Source organism: Stenella coeruleoalba (genome assembly GCF_951394435.1).
Source record: "Stenella coeruleoalba genome assembly, chromosome: 4".
Lineage (NCBI taxonomy): Eukaryota > Metazoa > Chordata > Mammalia > Artiodactyla > Delphinidae > Stenella > Stenella coeruleoalba.
Genome location: NC_137149.1, coordinates 47,387,402 through 47,405,183, shown reverse-complemented (window position 1 = coordinate 47,405,183; position 17,782 = coordinate 47,387,402). Strand labels below are relative to the sequence as shown.

The following is a 17,782-nucleotide window of genomic DNA, read 5'->3' as shown; positions in this document are numbered from 1 at the left end:
TCATGCTAATAGCAAGTATTCCAATAAGGCGATTATATTTTAAAACCTAAGCTTATGTGAAGAGTTACTTATGTTTATAAATAAGGTAGAGACAATCCATTCATAAGTGTTGTGAGAAATAGCTCCATCAATTTCCCTTTGAGCAGTTACATTTTATAAGTGATTGAATTCAATCACGAAATTGCAAAGCAGTTCAAATTCTCCTGGAATGGAAACTGCAATGTCATTGCCAACAACCACCTCTAACAGAAGACATTCAAAATAGCTGGCCATTTTCAAAGTACTTTTCATTTTCCATTTGATATATGAATAGTAAATAGGATAAAGTACGAATTATAAAGGGCTTTTGGGGCCCTAATGTACTTTCAGGTCCAGAGTTGAGGAAACACATGTCTGACTAACAACAACTTGTGGGTACTCATTGTTCACAGTGGTCTGGGAAGTGCTAAGACTCCCGCAGTGCTTCGGATAGGTGTATGGCTTTCTGTTCATGGGCTGTGCGTGATTAGCTTGGAGTTAATCACTCATATACTCTTCTTGTGCACCCAAAAATAGCTCTTGACAGGAAGAGTCAAGAGGGCTCCCAGGCCTTCACATTCCTGAGATTAAGCATTTAAAGTTGGCAAAATGTAAAAATTTTCCTCAGGTTCTGGCTCAGGTTTGAACTCTCCACCCAGAGAAGCCAAATGATAAAACAAAAAGACAAGTTGGTGTCAGATCCGAGCTCCCCTGCTATCAACTGTGTAGCTGTGTAAACTTGAGCAAATTCCTTAACTCTTGAACATCAGTTTCCTCAGCTGATTATAATTCCAACCCCTTTGAGCATTGGGAAGGGTGGAACTAAGGAATGGAGTGCTCAAGGTATATGGCATCTTACCGATGCCTTTACAGGAGAAAGAAAGGAAAGAAAGAATTTACTTAGGTGTCATGAACAATAGCTTTGGAAATTTCTCCCAGGCAGTATCTTTGTCTCAGTGTATCAGACTTGAATATTAAACAGGCAATAGCATCTCCTCCTTATTCCGGAAGTTCTTAGGAGTAGTTTCCAAAGCTATAGTCAAGAATCTTCCAGCATCTTTTAGTGGAAAGTCAAAACGTGGAGCAAAATTAGTCAAAGCCTCTTCCAAATCCTGTCACTGGACTAAACTTCTAAATATTTAATAATATGTGTCATTAGATGTAATCATCCTCTCTGTGATGTTATTGCTGTACATGTCAAGTCACTATGAAACCAATCTAATAAAGGGTAAACATCGGGAGTAAAGACTCAGAGGGTATTTTTATAAATGAGATAAAGCAATATAAGTCAAGCCAGCTGAATTTTTGCTAGACAAATCAGTCTCAGCTCAAATAGAATTTTAAAGTTATAGTTTTTATGATTTTTTACAATGAAAATAGATACATTTTTGTTTTGTTTTTTGTTTGTTTGCGGTACGCGGGCCTCTCACCATTGTGGCCTCTCCCGTTGCGGAGCACAGGCTCCAGACGCACAGGCCCAGCGGCCATGGCTCACGGGCCCAGCCACTCCGCGGCATGTGGGATCCTCCCAGACCGGGGCACGAACCCTTGTCCCCTGCATCGGCAGGCGGACTCTCAACCACTGCGCCACCAGGGAAGCCCATGAATACGTTTTTTAAAGAAGAGTTATCCTGTACTGAGAAATGGACCTCTTGTAGATAGACCCACTATGATTGGGATTCTTCAAGTAGTGATTAATTGATTCCACATTTTTTTAATTGAGCAATTTTAGTCTGCCAAATCAGATGCTGTTGGGCTGGGCTATCCAGTAGTCTGGCAGGTCCCAGGTAGAAGAATGTGGCAACAGTCTTACAATGTTCCCTGCTACGATAAGGCTCATCTCTGAACCAGCTTCTTGGAAGGAGTGACATTATTCTTCATAAACAGTTTTACTTTAACATTACAATCCTTGTTTACAAATGTGTGTCTTAGGAAGGCAGGCCTCACACTCATATTTGTAAAGCAAGATGTTCTGGGGGATATGGTTTGACCTCATAGAGTCAAATTTCCATAATTATGAATTGGGCTACAATAGGCTTCCACTGTATTTTAAGAGAAGTTGTGAGACATGAGAAAAAGAGGTCTGTTATTAAAACTCATACTGTTGATCCCAGGGGATTTGAATTCCAATTTCTAGCCCAAATGTGTCATGGCCTGAGGGGACTGTTAACTCAGACATAGGACATCCTTGGCCCTGAGAGACTGAAATCTAAGTAACAAAGAACAAAAAGAGACAGTCAGGAAAGCTCAAGGTTGTCTGGGTTTGGGAATTTGTCATCTGATTAAAAATAAATCTGTTAGAAGATACATGAATACTGCATACTAGTTGTAGGCAGTTTGTCTCAGGATGCAAAAGCAACATTGGAATTAGCAATCCTATTCCAATAGCAAGACGCCTACATAGTTGTACCTTGGCAGAAGCCTGGAGATGATTCAACAGACCAGAGTGCTACCTGGTTCTGACTTTAATCCACTATGGAGAACAGTATGGAGGTTCCTTTGTATATATGTACCACATTTTCTTTATCCATTCCTCTGTCGATAGACATTTAGGTTGCTTCCATGTCTTGGCTATTGTAAATAGTGCTGCAGTGAACATTGGGGTGCATGTATCTTTTCGGTTTTCTCTGGATATAGGCCCAGTAGTGGGATTGCTGTGTCATATGGTAGTTCTATTTTTAGTTTATTAAGGAACCTCCATACTGTTCTCCATAGTGGCTATACCAATTTACATTCCCACCAACAGTTTAGGACAGCTGCCTTTTCTCCACACCCTCTCCAGCATTTATCGTTTGTGGACTTTTTATAATGGCCATTCTGACTGGTGTGAGGTGATACCTCATTGTAGTTTAGGAATCTACTTTTTTAAAAATGATACAAATGAATTTATTTACAAAACAGAAACAGACTTACAGATGTCTAAAACAAACTTATGGTTACCAAAGGGGAAATGTGGTGGGGAGGGATAAATCAGAAGCTTAGGATGAACATACACACACTACTATATATAAGATAGATAACCAACAAGGACATACTGTATAGCACAAGGAACTCTACTCAGTATTCTGTGATAACCTATAAGAGAAAAGAATTTTAAAAAGAATGAATATATGTATATGTATAACTGAATCATTTTGCTGTACACCTGAAACTAACACAACATTGTAAATCAACTATACTCCAGTAAAATTAAAATTCTAAAAAATTAAAATAAAAAGTTGGACTTTAGGGTGCTAGAGACAACTGTCTGCTTCATTACTAACTAGTCATCTCAACTTGAACAATTTACTTAGACTCTCTCTCCAAGCCTCAGTCTTCTCATCTATAAAATAGGGATGATAGGATGCTATAAAGATTAAATGATATGATTGGCTAGACTACCCAGTGCTCACTGGGCTCACTGTGAACAGCAAGACCTGTTTGTACTGGAGTTGTATGTCTTTTGAATATAGGTGCATATATTAGTCAGCTCGGGCTGCCATGACAAAATGCCACCGACTGGGTGGTTTAAACAACAGAAATTTGTTTCTCACAGTTCTGGAGGCTGGAAGTCAAATCAAGATGCCAGCTGGGTTGGTTTCTCCTGAGGCCTCCCTCCCTGGTTTGCAGGTGGCTGCCTTCTCGCTGTGTCCTCACACGGCCTTTCCTCTGTGCCTGTGTATCCCTGGCGTCTCTCTCTCTCTCTTCTTATAAAGACACCATTTGTATTACATTAGGGTCCCACCGTTATGACTTCATTGAACTTTAATTATCTTCTTAAAGGTCACATCTCCAAATCCAGTCATATTGGAGGTTACGCCTTCAACATACAAATTTTAGGGGGGCATAATTCGACCCATAACAAGGCCAGAAGTCAGACTGCAGTAGATTAAAAAGAGAACAGGAGGTAGGAAATGGACCCAGTGGATACAGTCAACTTTTCTGAGACATTTGACAGTGCAGGAGAGGAGAGAAAAATATTATTTTTATCATTGTTATTTCTGTCAATATTGAGAGAGAGTTTGGCAAAGTAGAAAAAACATAAGGTTCGGCATCAAAGACTTGGGTATAAATTCTACCTCTGTCTTTTCTCCTGTGTAACACCTGGTCACTCATTTCTTCACCAATGTGAGACTCAGATTCCCCATATGTAAACAAATGGATAATTCTACCTCATTGCGGAGTTATTGTGAGGATTAGAATGATATCAGTAGAGCACCTAGCCCATCTCTTGGCATATAACGAACTTAATAAATGTTAAGCGCTCTATTAAAAACCCCCCAGAGTGCATGCTTTTAAATGGTGGCTGAGTCACACCGTGAAGTTCCCAGTCCTATGAGGAATCATGCTGTGCTCTCCACAGAGCTTGCCTCCCACATCAGCATCTTGATTGGGTTAGGTGATGTTGCTTTTATAACTTATATGCTGGTGATTGGGGATGATTTCAGGTGTGTTTTTAGAGCTTGTCAGCCTTCTAGAACTAGAAACAGCCCTTTGGCAGGTAGGAGTCATTAAGAAGTAAGGTATCAGTCAGCTAGGAAAACAAAGAGTCTGCAGGCAGACTCTTCAAGTGTGGTGCTTTGAATACTGAACGTGATGCTGGTCCTACCACACATGCTTAACTTAATTACACTGACCCTTCAGCCCTGGTTCTTTTGTCTCAGTCTCATCATCTGCAAGCCTGAGCCAGCGGGAGGAAGAAACCTTGTTGATAGTGTGGTTTTGACTGCTCTGTTGTTACAAAGGCTGAGAAGTTAATGTGCTATTTTGTTTCTTTCCAGTGGAAAGGTCATTAGGTTTAGAGGAGGTTATACTATGATTGAAAGATTGCTCAGATAATCTGATTAAAATTTCCTCTACTTTTGCCCATGCTGTGTTTCTCAGAACAATGCATAGAGAATACTGTGATTCCAAAGAAAGCATTCAAGGTCCACCAACTGTCCACAAACCCCAGTTTGAGAAATAATTTTCTAGAGGGCAGCTAAGGTTCAAGGGGCTCCAAGGGGATTGAAACTTCAGCGGCAACATCATTTGTTAATTGATTCACTGATTCATCCATCCCCCAAATAATTTTTGAGGAACTCTGGGGTATTAGACTCTATGTTAGGTGCAGAGGATATACAGATCTGTTAAGACGTTGCTCCTGTCCTCATGGCACTCACAATGAAGAAGACAGACATGAACAGATCATAAATGTAATTAGTGTTTTACATGCTATATGAGAGGTAGGTAAGATGTGAGAACTCTGACCAAGGACCCATCAGTTCTGCATGGTGGAATAATTGGAAAGCCTTCAGAAAGAAGGCAGTAATATTTAAATGGGATTATAAAAGATATATGTTTTTCAATTGGAGGAAAAAGGAAAGAGGAATATTTTTTGTTTTGTTTTGTTTTGTTTTGTTTTTCTTTTTGTGGTACGCGGGCCTCTCACTGTTGTGGCCTCTCCCGTTGCGGAGCAACAGGCTCCAGACGTGCAGGCTCAGCGGCCATGGCTCACGGGCGCAGGCACTCCACGACATGTGGCATCTTCCCAGACCAGGGCACGAACCCGTGTCCCCTGCATCGGCAGGTGGACTCTCAACCACTGCGCCACCAGGGAAGCCCAAGAGGAATATTTTAAGTTGAGGAAATTATACTGTAAATGATTCAAAAGATGCTTTCATCAAGACATTTTCAAGAAAGCAGAGTCTTTCCATCTGTTATTGCCTATTTATATTAGGTCTATTCCGTGGCATGTATTTCTGCATTGACAACTGCAATAACTTCAACACAGTCCAATGCACTGGATCAACAGAAATTTTATGGAGGACCATCTTCCTACATCCTCTCAAGCTCAGGACCCAGAGTAGAATCAACCCATCCAATCCAGAGAACAAAAAAGAAAATTGAAAAAAACCCATTTTAGCTTTTAAAATTTTCCCCATAAAACCCAGCCTGAGGTCAGTTTGTTAATGCCTAGCTGCCTTTTCTCAGCTACTGTTAGCCCTGTGCAAATTCTTTAGGTACACACTGCGCTTAGTTCCTCATCAATTTTATCCTTGTCAGCTCAGACTTTATTCTTGGCCTGCCCATCTTTTCATAGACTTTTATTATTCTTATCCCGCCATCACTATTCTGCAGCTTTTTCATATCATTGTTCCAAAATAAACTATTATAATATGAAAAGTACAAAACAAATATTTGCTTTTATCTCCTCTCCCTCACTTTGACAAACACAACCTTTCCAAGTATTTATTTCATTGCCATTAGTGGTCTTTTGTAAACTGCTTGAGGGCAGTAATTAAGACACACCAAGATTAGGGTTCCACTGACTTTCTTTTCCCTGATAAGTGAGAGCTCTGGCCCCTCACTAACGTCAGAGTGTCAGGGCAGTAAGTAGGCACAGATGTTAATGAGAGACAGCATCATTAATTATCAAAAATTTAGGACTTTTGTAGTCAAAAATGTCTAAATTTCCAACTAACACATGAGCCGCGGAATCAGGAGTGCATGGCCCTGAGACCAGTTGATGAGAAGATGTTCTGAGCCTCAGCTGTCTGAGTTGGGAATCTGTAGCTAAGAGTAAGGGATATAATGGAGAGAAGCCATGGCTTCAGTACTGGCCCTGGATGTGAGGAGTTCCTTAGCTGAGGTGTGGACTGGACCATGGCAGGAAGAATCTCTTAGGTCTCCATTGGGCCCCACTGCAAAGCAGCTGAAGTTACTTAAGGATGCTATACTTTGAGACCTGGGCACCCAGATCCTAATATATCCCAATACCTCCCGACTTGCATTCTACAGGACCCTAGGGCACAGATGAAGATGTTAGCAGAGGTTACTTGTGGGGAAAAAGAGTTCAGTGGACAAATGCCATTTGGGGTCAATGGGTTAAACAAAGTTAAACAGAATTCTTTGTTGCAAATCCTCTCAAAACCTTTATATTCCAGTGTTTTGCTCCCAAACTACATTAAACTTAACAGAATTTACCAAATTTACATGGATACAAAAGTCTTTTTTTGTGTAGAGCATCTCCGAGAAATTATAGTGTAAATATAATTCACAAAGCAAAGTATAATATTTCAGCATTTATCCGTAGCTATGGATTCCCTTGGCTGCAAAGTAGGGTGTAGCCAGAAGTTCCCTGGGCTCCAGTCCATCCAGTGTGCACCTATGAAGACTGGGTTTATGCCAGTCAAACTGGAAGCTGAGTACTTCACTCATTTCAGCACCTGATCTCTCTGCTTTATTTGTAGCCCCAGGCAAAATATTTGATTTTAATGGAATCTTCAGAGTGTATTTAGCAGAGTCCTATCTCACAGTTGCATGATACAAGGGTGGTACAGACTATCAAACTAAAATTCCATTTTTATAACTAGTGCCTGATATATACACACATTTGAAGTGTTAAAATTTTCCATGATTTTTACACTTTTCAAACTGTACTGTAAAAGTGTTCATAGTGTGGTGTCTGATGACTAGAAAGTTTGAAAAAATATTACGTAGAATTAGCAGAATACTGTATACTCTGGGAAATGTAAAAACTGTTATTAGCAGTGTGAGAATCCTTCCTCTGGAAAAATCAGACATGCAGTAAAGATTTCCTTCCATTTTCCTATGTTGCTGTGTATACACATTGGTGAGCAGTGACCGTTCTTAAGACTTTGGTTTTCCTCCACAGACAGCGTGGAAGATGAACTGGAGATGGCCACCGTCAGGCATCGGCCTGAGGCTCTCGAGCTTCTGGAAGCCCAGAGCAAATTTACCAAGAAGGAGCTCCAGATCCTTTACAGAGGATTTAAGAATGTAAGAACTTTCTTTTTGACTTTACCTTCACGCAGTTCTCAGAGGAGCACTGAGAAAAGACAGGGAAAAAGGGAAAATGTGCAGTTCTGTGAGAGCCCCATCCTATGTACGCTTCTTATAGATCTTTCCTAGATATGAAAATTGTTGATATCCATTTGGGCTTTGGTTCACTTTGGTACACCGTTGCTTGTCCAATCAAACAAGGATGAGTACAGAAGAGAGGTTTACTTTATTCAATTTCCAGTTGGGATTTTTTTTTTCCTTTTTGGTTATATCGACATCATTTCAATAAGCTCTAATTGTCTATAGGACTAATTGACTATCGATTGGAGCCTATCAAGGAACTCCACTCCTAGCATTGCAGAAAAGTCATGATAAGTTTGATAATTTCTAAAAGAACATGTTACCCATGACTCTGAACAACAGGCATCTGTAGGTAGTCCCTCCTTTCGGTTCTCTGTGATCCAGGAGCACCTATCATGCTCCTTCCTGAGTGAATCATCGTCAAGAAGAGTGACAGTCCTTGCACACCAGAGGGTGACAGTGAGAGACAAGGAATGGGCTGGGCGATCTGTCAGGCATACACTCTTAGTGATGCCTTGGTATATGCTCAGGATTAAGCTAGATACTGCAGGGTATTCGAAAGCCAGCTTCTGTCCTCAAGGAGCTAATGGTCTGAATAGGCAGAGAACACTCGCCCTCGTGAATTTATTTGAAAGTAATTCATCCTTAAAAGTATTAAATGGTCGTATATTAAGTGGCATACACAGCCCAAGATGTGTTATGTTCTTACACATATGTAAACCATAGTTACATATGCTACAGGTCTCCCTTGAGATCCTAGTGAATTGCTTCAATTCCTCCTCAAATCCAGCCCCTAACAGCCTCCATTCCACGGTCTGTAGGAATCTATAGAGTCCAAAGATTTCTGCTAATTCCATCCTCTTGAAATCTGTCCACCTCAATGTATCTCTGTCCAACCTCATGAAGATGAAAAACTGCCTCTTCTACGGTATCCACACAAAAATTTACTTACAGAATTTGTAATGCTAGTTGCCTTTTCAGAATATTTTTATAAGGTCCCAACATGCATATTACACACAAACTTCCACCACCTCTCTGACTCCATGGGGTCTCTCTCTACCCCATTTCTGCTCTTCACTGCTCTCGTTGCCTGGGCTACCTAAATGTTTCCTTCCATTGCTCCTCTGAAGCCTGGTCCTCTTCTGACACCCAGGCATTTGTGGGGGTGGACTGGGTGGGGAGGAAGGCGATATAATGGAGATGGGTGCTTACCCCACACAGGTAGGACTCATATTACACATCAAGATGTGTAATCTATCAAGATGACACATACAAATAAACAGACCTAAAGAGAAAGGGACTTTGAAAATTAGGCTCAAGAATTCTTAGTCATGGGCTTCCCTGGTGGCCCAGTGGTTGAGAGTCCGCCTGCCGATGCAGGGGACACGGGTTCGTGCCCCGGTCTGAGATCCTTGCCGGGTAGAGTAATCTTGGTTGTAGGTTCTTCCCTTTCATCACTTTAAGTATTTCATGCCACTTCCTTCTGGCTTGTAAAGTTTCTGCTAAGAAATCAGCTGTTAAACTTATGGGAGTTCCCTTGTACGTTATTTGTTGTTTTTCCCTTGTTGCTTTCAATAATTTTTCTTTGTCTTTAATTTTTGTCAATTTGATTACTATGTGTCTTGGTATGTTTCTCCTTGGGTTTATCCTGCCTGGGTCTCTGCACTTCCTGGACATGGGTGACTATTTCCTTTCCCATGTTAGGGAAGTTTTCGACTATAATATCTTCAAATATTTTCTCGGGTCCTTTCTCTCTTTCTTCTCCTTCTGGGACACCTATAATTAGAATGTTGGTGCAATTAATGTTGTCCCAGAGGTCTCTTAGGCTGTCCTCATTTCTTTGCATTCTTTTCTCTTTATTCTGTTCCACAGCAGTGAATTCCACCATTCTGTCTTCCAGGTCACTTATCCGTTCTTCTGCCTCAGTTATTCTGCTATTGATTCCTTCTAGTGTATTTTTCATTTCAGTCATTGTATTGTTCATCTCTGTTTGTTTGTTCTTTAATTCTTCTAGGTCTTTGTTAAACATTTCTTGTGTCTTCTTGATCTTTGCCTCCATTTTTTTTTCTGAGGTCCTGGATCATCTTCACTATCATTATTCTGAATTCTTTTTCTGGAAGGTTGCCTACTTCCACTTCATTTAGTTGTTTTTCTGGGGTTTTATCTTGTTCTTTCATTTGGTACATAGTCTTCTGCCTTTTCATTTTGTCTATCTTTATGTGAATGTGGTTTTCGTTCCACAGGCTGCAGAATTACAGTTATTTTTGCTTCTGCTGTCTGCCCTCTGGTGGATGAAGCTATCCAAGAGGCTTGTGCAAGCTTCCTGATGGGAGGGACCTGTGGTGGGCAGAGCTCAGTAAAACTTGTATTTACTTGTCTGCTGATGGGTGGGGCTGAGTTCCCTCCCTGTTGGTTGTTTGGCCTGAGGCAACCCAGCACTGGAGCCTACCGGCTCTTTGGTGTGGCTAATGGCAGACTCCTGGGGGTGGGGGTGGGGGCTCACACCAAGGAGTACTTCCCAGAACTTCTGCTGCCAGTGTCCTTGTCCCTGCAGTGAGCCACAGCCACCCCCATCTGCAGGAGACCCTCCAACACTAGCAGGTAGGTCTGGTTCAGTCTCCTATGGGGCCACTGCTCCTTCCCCTGGTCCTGATGTGCACACTACTTTGTGTGTGCCCTCCAAGAGTGGAGTCTCTGTTTCCCCCTGCCCCGTCCTGTCAAAGTCCTGCAATCAAATCCCACTAGCCTTCAAAGTCTGATTCTCTGGGAATTCGTCCTCCCATTGCCAGTCCCCCAGGTTGGGAAGCCTGACGTGGGGCTCAGAACCTTCACTCCAGTGGGTGGGCTTTTGTGGTATAATTGTTCACCAGTTTGTGAGTCACCCACCCAGTGGTTATGGGATTTGATTTTATTGTGATTGTGCCCCTCCTACCATCTCATTGCAGTTTCTCCTTTGTCTTTGGATGTGGAGTATCTTTTTTGGTGAGTTCCAGTCAATAATTGTTCAGCAGTTAGTTGTGATTCTGTGTGCTCTTGCAAGAGGGAGTGACAAACTCCCCATATTTTGATTAAAAGAATAAACCATTCATCAACATCTTAAACCAGTCACACTTATATGAAAGTGGTTGAACTCCCCTGCAAGTAAAGATTACCAGAGCTCCCCAATCTTTTTCCAGTGCTATATCTCTGACAGCATTTCTCCAACATATATTGTAAATATAAATGGGAAATTGGAGGAAAGGAAGATAGTGAGAGAAGATTTCTCTGCCCCTCACCCTGTCTTACCCACTGACTCATCCCCACATTTTTATTTCTCTTACCACATACTAAACTGAATCTTCAAAAGTAGGCAACTGATAGAAATGGATAATATAGTACAGTGTATCTCAATCTTTACTGTCCCTCAGAATAACCTGACGGATTTGTTAAAACAGATTGCTGGGCCCCAGACTGAAACATTATGATTTAGTGTCTGAGATTGGGGTGGAGAATTTGCCTTTCTCCTATGTTCCCAAGTGCTGCTGACGCTCCTTGTCTGGTGACCACACTAGTACAATGCAAACATCATAAACACTGGTGTCACTCAGACTCAGGTCCATATCTTATTTGTTTAGGGAGATTCCTCTGAATCAGTGGCTTGTGTGTCCTTGTCTCTACAAATTGGGATAATGATATCTACATTACATGGGTTTTGCCTTTGTTTTGCTGGGGTTTTTTTTAGTAAATTCAGATAATAAACATTAAGTTCAACAAAAAGGAATTATTATAGTGTGGCCCCAAATAGTCAACGTCAGTTTTATGTTCCATCAGAGTGGGGCAGTCCTGGTTGACCTACATACTTCCTCAGCAGTGTTTTAGGTTTTGAGCTACATAATTATGTATTTAAAAGGTTGCAGAAAGATGCAAGTTATTAGGTACACATCAGCAGTCTCATGTTGCAATCATTTAGGGAGCTTTAAAAACTACAGATAGCTGGGTATCATGCTTGGTGATTCTGATGTAATTGCTCCCAGAAGAAGCGTGAGCATCAGGATTTACCCCACTTTCCAGGTAATGAAAATGTGCAGCCAAGATTGAGAACCAACATTGAGAACGGTTCTCAATGTATAAGATCATAGCCATAAAGGCGCTTCTATCACAAACAGAATTGACCTACTTGTGATGAACCCTCTAATGTCAAATATCAACGGTTAAACCGGCTACATTGGAGCCTTATGAAACCCTTGGTGGGTGGGGTGGGATGTGTGTGCAGATGATGACTCTGATGACTCTGATTTAGTTAAATATGGGGTGATGTTTAATAATCTTTTTTTTAAAAAACTTCTTTAAAAAAAATCCCATTTTAATAAACTGATAATAGAAGGTCACATTTGAAAAAGATCGACTTAGAAGGTCATACAAGTCATACAAGTATCTGTATACATGACGCATAAACTTGCTTTGCTGTTCTCTTTCAGAATCAAGCATAACTTCACTCAACACTAGGTGATAATGAATGGTCCGTTGGGCATTAAGTTTTCATAAGGCTATGTCTCTTTGACATTTCCTCTCATTAATAAATAATTTACAGCATAGTCTTCCCAATTTTTAAGGCACAGGATGAAAGATAGTTGCAGCTAGGTAGACCTAATATGTTTTGGACCTCTGACTGCTTCCTGTCCCAAATCTTTCTCTGCTTCCTTTTCTTTCACTATTTTGAGTTGTAATAGGTCAAAATATCCTTTACATTCAAATACATCTTTAAAGTATCACTTTAATAATTGTTAATGTCATTCTTCCCTAAAATTTTTAAGTGTTAATATTCTTTTTACCTCAAAATGCAAGATGTTTGTATTAGTTTTCTATTGTGTATAACAAATTACTACATATTTAGTGACTTAAAGAAATGCACATTCATTATCTCACAGTCTTGAAGGTTAGGAGTCCAGAAATGACTTACCTGGTTCCTCTGCTTGGGGTCTCATAAGGTTACCATCCAGGTGTTGGTAAGGCTGCATTTCTCTTTGGGTTTAGGAGTCCTCTTCTAAGCTCATGGGGTTGTTGGCAGAGTTCATTTCCTTGTGGTTGTATTTCTGAGGTCCCCACTCTTGTGTTAGTTGTCAACCTGGGGCCACTCACCTCCTAGAGGCCTCCTGTAGTCCTTTGCCAATGGTGCTCTCACAGACTCTTTCATAGCACGGAAGCTCACTTCTACAAAGCCAGCAAGAGAGATTCTCTCTACTCAGATAAAGCAGAGCCATATAATGTTACATAATCGTGGAACTAACATCTCCTCCCGTCACTCTTGTACATCCCAGCACTCAAGGCAGGGGATTAAAAAGCGTGTGATTTATGGGGAGTCACATTTCCATGATATCCATCACAGTGGTCTTTGTGAGGAGGCAGCAACCCTTATGGAGTAGAGCTGCTAAATTTGGTCTGAAGTCACATTTCAAGCACAGTTAATACCCCCCCTCAGTTTTTTGCCTGCAATCCAGACTTCTCCTGAGGGATTTTACCAAAAGTGACACCAACCTTCCCCCCTGGTTTCTACAAGAGATTTGATGTTATGGCCAAAGGAACCAGTAAAAGAGGAAAGTTCTTTGATGGGGCTATTCCACCCCACTCGAAGGGTTTGAGAACGTCTGCACTTTAAAAATAGACGAAGGGAACTGACGATGAATTTACAGGGATCTACATTTTTGACAAAGGACATGTACGTAAAAAGCTCTAAATCCCACTTACGGTGAAGGTGAGGGGAGGAGTTAGGCACATGCATGGGAAACAGTGGGGTAAGTGGTTAGGATAGAGAAATAAGCTGCTCATTGTATGAGGCAATTTCTCTTTTGACATGAGCCCTCAGAGTTATTCTTTTCTCTTTTTAACATCTTTACTGGAGTATAAATGCTTTACAATGGTGTGTTAGTTTATGCTTTATAATAAAGTGAATCAGCTATACATATACATATATCCCCATATACCCTCCCTCTTGCATCTCCCTCCCACCCTCCCTATCCCACCCCTCTAGGTGGACACAAAGCACTGAGCTGATCTCCCTGTGCTATGCGGCTGCTTCCCACTAGCTATCTACCTTACGTTTGGTAGTGTATATATGTCCATGCCACTCTCTCACTTTGTCACAGCTTACCCTTCCCCCTCCCAATATCCTCAAGTCCATTCTCTAGTAAGTCTGTGTCTTTATTACTGTCTTACACCTAGGTTCTTCGTGACATTTTTTTTCTTAAATTCCATATATATGTGTTAGCATATGGTATTTGTCTTTCTCTTTCTGACTTACTTCACTCTGTATGACAGACTCTAGGTCATCCACCTCATTACAAATAGCTCAATTTCTTTTCTTTTTATGGCTGAGTAATATTCCATTGTATATATGTGCCACATCTTCTTTACCCATTCATCTGTCGATGGACACTTAGGCTGCTTCCATGTCCTGGCTATTGTAAATAGAGCTGCAATGAACATTGTGGTACATGACTCTTTTTGAATTATGGTTTTCTCAGGGTATATGCCCAGTAGTGGGATTGCTAGGTCGTATGGTAATTCTATTTTTAATTTTTAAGGAACCTCCATACTGTTCTCCACAGTGGCTGTATCAATTTACATTTCCACCAACAGTGCAAGAGGGTTCCCTTTTCTTCACACCCTCTCCAGCATTTATTGTTTCTAGATTTTTTGATGATGGCCATTCTGACCATTGTGAGGTGATACCTCATTGTAGTTTTGATTTTCATTTCTCTAATGATTAGTGATGTTGAGCATCCTTTCATGTGTTTGTTGCCAATCAGTATATCTTCTTTGGGGAAATGTCTATTTAGATCTTCTGCCCATTTTTCGATTGGGTTGTTTGTTTTTTTGATATTGAGCTGCATGAGCTGCATGTAAATTTTGGAGATTAATCCTTTGTCAGTTGCTTCATTTGCAAATATTTTCTCCCATTCTGAGGGTTGTCTTTTGGTCTTGTTTATGGTTTCCTTTGCTATGTAAAAGCTTTTAAGTTTCATTAGGTCCCATTTGTTTATTTTTGTTTTTATTTTCATTTATCTAGGAGGTGGGTCAAAAAGGATCTTGCTGTGATTTATGTCATAGAGTGTTCTGCCTATGTTTTCCTCTGAGAGTTTTATAGTGTCTGGCCTTACATGTAGGTCTTTAATCCATTTTGAGTTTATTTTTGTGTATGGTGTTAAGAAGTGTTCTAATTTCATTCTTTTACATGTAGCTGTCCAGTTTTTCCAGCACCACTTATTGAAGAGGCGGTCTTTTCTCCATTGTATATTCTTGCCTCCTTTATCAAAAATAAGATGACCATATGTGTGGGGGTTTATCTCTGGGCTTTCTATCCTGTTCCATTGATCTATATTTCTGTTTTTGTGCCAGTACCATACTGTCTTTATTACTGTAGCTTTGTAGTATAGTCTGAAATCAGGGAGCCTGATTCCTCTAGCTCCATCGTTCTTTCTCAAGATTGCTTTGGCTATTCGGGGTCTTTTGTGTTTCCATACAAATTGTGAAATCTTTTGCTCTAGTACTGTGAAAAAGGCCAGTGGGGGCTTCCCTGGTGGTGCAGTGGTTGGGAATCCACGTGCTGATGCAGGGGACACGGGTTCATGTCCCGGTCTGGGAGGATCCCACATGCCACGGAGCGGCTGGACCTGTGAGCCATGGCCGCTGAGCCTGTGCGTCTGGAGCCTGTGCCTTGCAATGGGAGAGGCAACAACAGTGAGAGGCCCGCGTACCGCAAAAAGAAAAAAAAAAAAAGGCCAGTGGTAGTTTGATAGGGATTGCATTGAATCTGTAGATTGCTTTGGGTAGTAGAGTCATTTTCACAATGTTGGTTCTTCCAACCCAAGAACGTTGTATGTCTCTCCATCTGTTTGTATCATCTTTAATTTCTTTCATCAGTGTCTTATAGTTTTCTGCATACAGGTCTTCTGTCTCCTTACGTAGGTTTATTCCTAGGTATTTTATTCTTTTTGTTGCAGTGGTAAATGGGAGTGTTTCCTTAATTCCTCTTTCAGATTATTCATCATTAGTGTATAGGAATGCAAGGGATTTCTGTGCATTAATATTGTATTCTGCTATTTTACCAAATTCATTGATTAGCTCTAGTAGTTTTCTGGTAGCATCTTTAGGATTCTCTATGTATACTATCATGTCATCTGCAGACAGTGATAGTTTTACTTCTTCTTTTCTGATTTGGATTCCTTTTATTTCTTTTTCTTCTCTGATTGCTGTGGCTAAAGCTTACAAAACTATGTTGAATAATATTGGTGAGAATGGGCAACCTTGTCTTGTTCCTGATCTTAGTGGAAATGTTTTCAGTTTTTCACCGTTCAGAATGATGTTGGCTGTGGTTTTGTCATATATGGCCTTTATTATGTTGAGGTAAGTTCCTTCTACGCCTACTTTCTGAAGTTTTTATCATAAATGGGTGTTGAATTTTGTCAAAAGCTTTTTCTGCATCTATTGAGATTATCATATGTTTTCTCTCCTTCAATTTGTTAATATGGTTTATCACTTTAAGTGATTTACATATATTGAAGAATCCTTGCATTCCAGTGATAAACCCCACTTGATCATGGTGTATGATCCTTTTAATGTGCTGTTGTAATCTATTTGCTGTATTTTGTATTTTGTTGAGAATTTTTGCATCTATGTTCATCAGTGATATTGGCCTGTCATTTTCTTTCTTTGTGACATCTTTGTCTGGTTTTGGTATCAAGGTGATGGTGGCCTCACAGAATCAGTTTGAGAGTGTTTCTCCCTCTGTTATATTTTGGAAGAGTTTGAGAAGGATAGGTGTTAAATCTCCTCTAAATGTTTGATAGAATTCTCCTGTGAAGCCATCTGGTCCTGGACTTTGTTTGTTGGAAGATTTTTAATCAGAGTCTCAATTTCAGTGCTTGTGATTAGTCAGTTTATATTTTCCGTTTCTTCCTAGTTCAGTCTCATAAAGTTGTGCTTTTCTAAAATTTTTCCATTTCTTTCAGGTTGTCCATTTTATTGGCATATAGTTACTTGTAGTAATCTCTCATGATCCTTTGGATTTCTGCAGTGTCAGTTGTTATGTCTCCTTTTTCATTTCTAATTCTATTGATCTGAGTCTCTCCCTGTTTTTCTTGATGAGTCTGGCTAGTGGTTTATCAATTTTGTTTATCTTCTCAAAGAACCAGCTTTCGGTTTTATTGATCTTTGCTATCATTTCCTTCATTTCTTTTTCATTTATTTCTGATCTGATCTTTATGATTTCTTTCCTTCTGCTATCTTTGAGAGGTTTTTTGGTTCTTCTTTCTCTAATTGCTTTAGTTATAAGGTTAGGTTATTTATTTGAAATTTTTCTTGTTTCTTGAGGTAGGATTCTATTGCTGTAAACTTCCCTCTTAGAACCACTTTTGCTGCATCCCATAGTTTTTGCATCATCCTGTTTTAATTGTCATTTGTTTCTAGGTATTTTTTGATTTCCTCTTTGATTTCTTCAGTGATCTCTTGGTTATTTAGTAGTGTATTGTTTAGCCTCCATGTGTTTGTATTTTTTACAGATTTTTTCCTGTAATTGATATCTAGTCTTATAGCACTGTGATTGGAAAAGATATTTGATATGATTTCAATTTTCTTAAATTTACCAAGGCTTGATTTGTGACCCAAGATATGATCTTTCCTGGAGAATGTTCCATGAGCACTTGAGAAGAAAATGTATTCTGTTTTTTGTGGATGGAATATCCTGTAAATATCGATTAAGTTCATCTTGTTTATTGTAATATTTAATGCTTGTGTTTCCTTATTTATTTTCATTTTGGATGATCTGTCCCTTGGTGAAAGTAGTGTGTTAATGTCCCCTACTATGATTGTATTACTGTTGATTTCCCCTTTTATGGCTGTTAGCATTTGCCTTAAGTATTGAGGTGCTCCTATGTTGGGTGCT

At 40.1% G+C, this 17,782-nt stretch overlaps 1 protein-coding gene across 8 annotated transcripts in view; it reads left to right on the top strand.

The window, feature by feature from the left end:
- KCNIP4 (potassium voltage-gated channel interacting protein 4) overlaps positions 1 to 17,782 on the top strand; it is a 628,148-nt gene that overhangs the window by 512,176 nt on the left and 98,190 nt on the right. For all 8 annotated transcript variants that reach the window (XM_079921091.1, XM_079921086.1, XM_079921088.1 and 5 more), the window contains one exon: positions 7,655 to 7,779. In XM_079921091.1, the coding sequence (XP_079777217.1) occupies positions 7,678 to 7,779 (102 nt within the window). In that variant the 5' untranslated portion in view covers positions 7,655 to 7,677. The remainder of the gene's footprint in view (positions 1 to 7,654; positions 7,780 to 17,782) is intronic.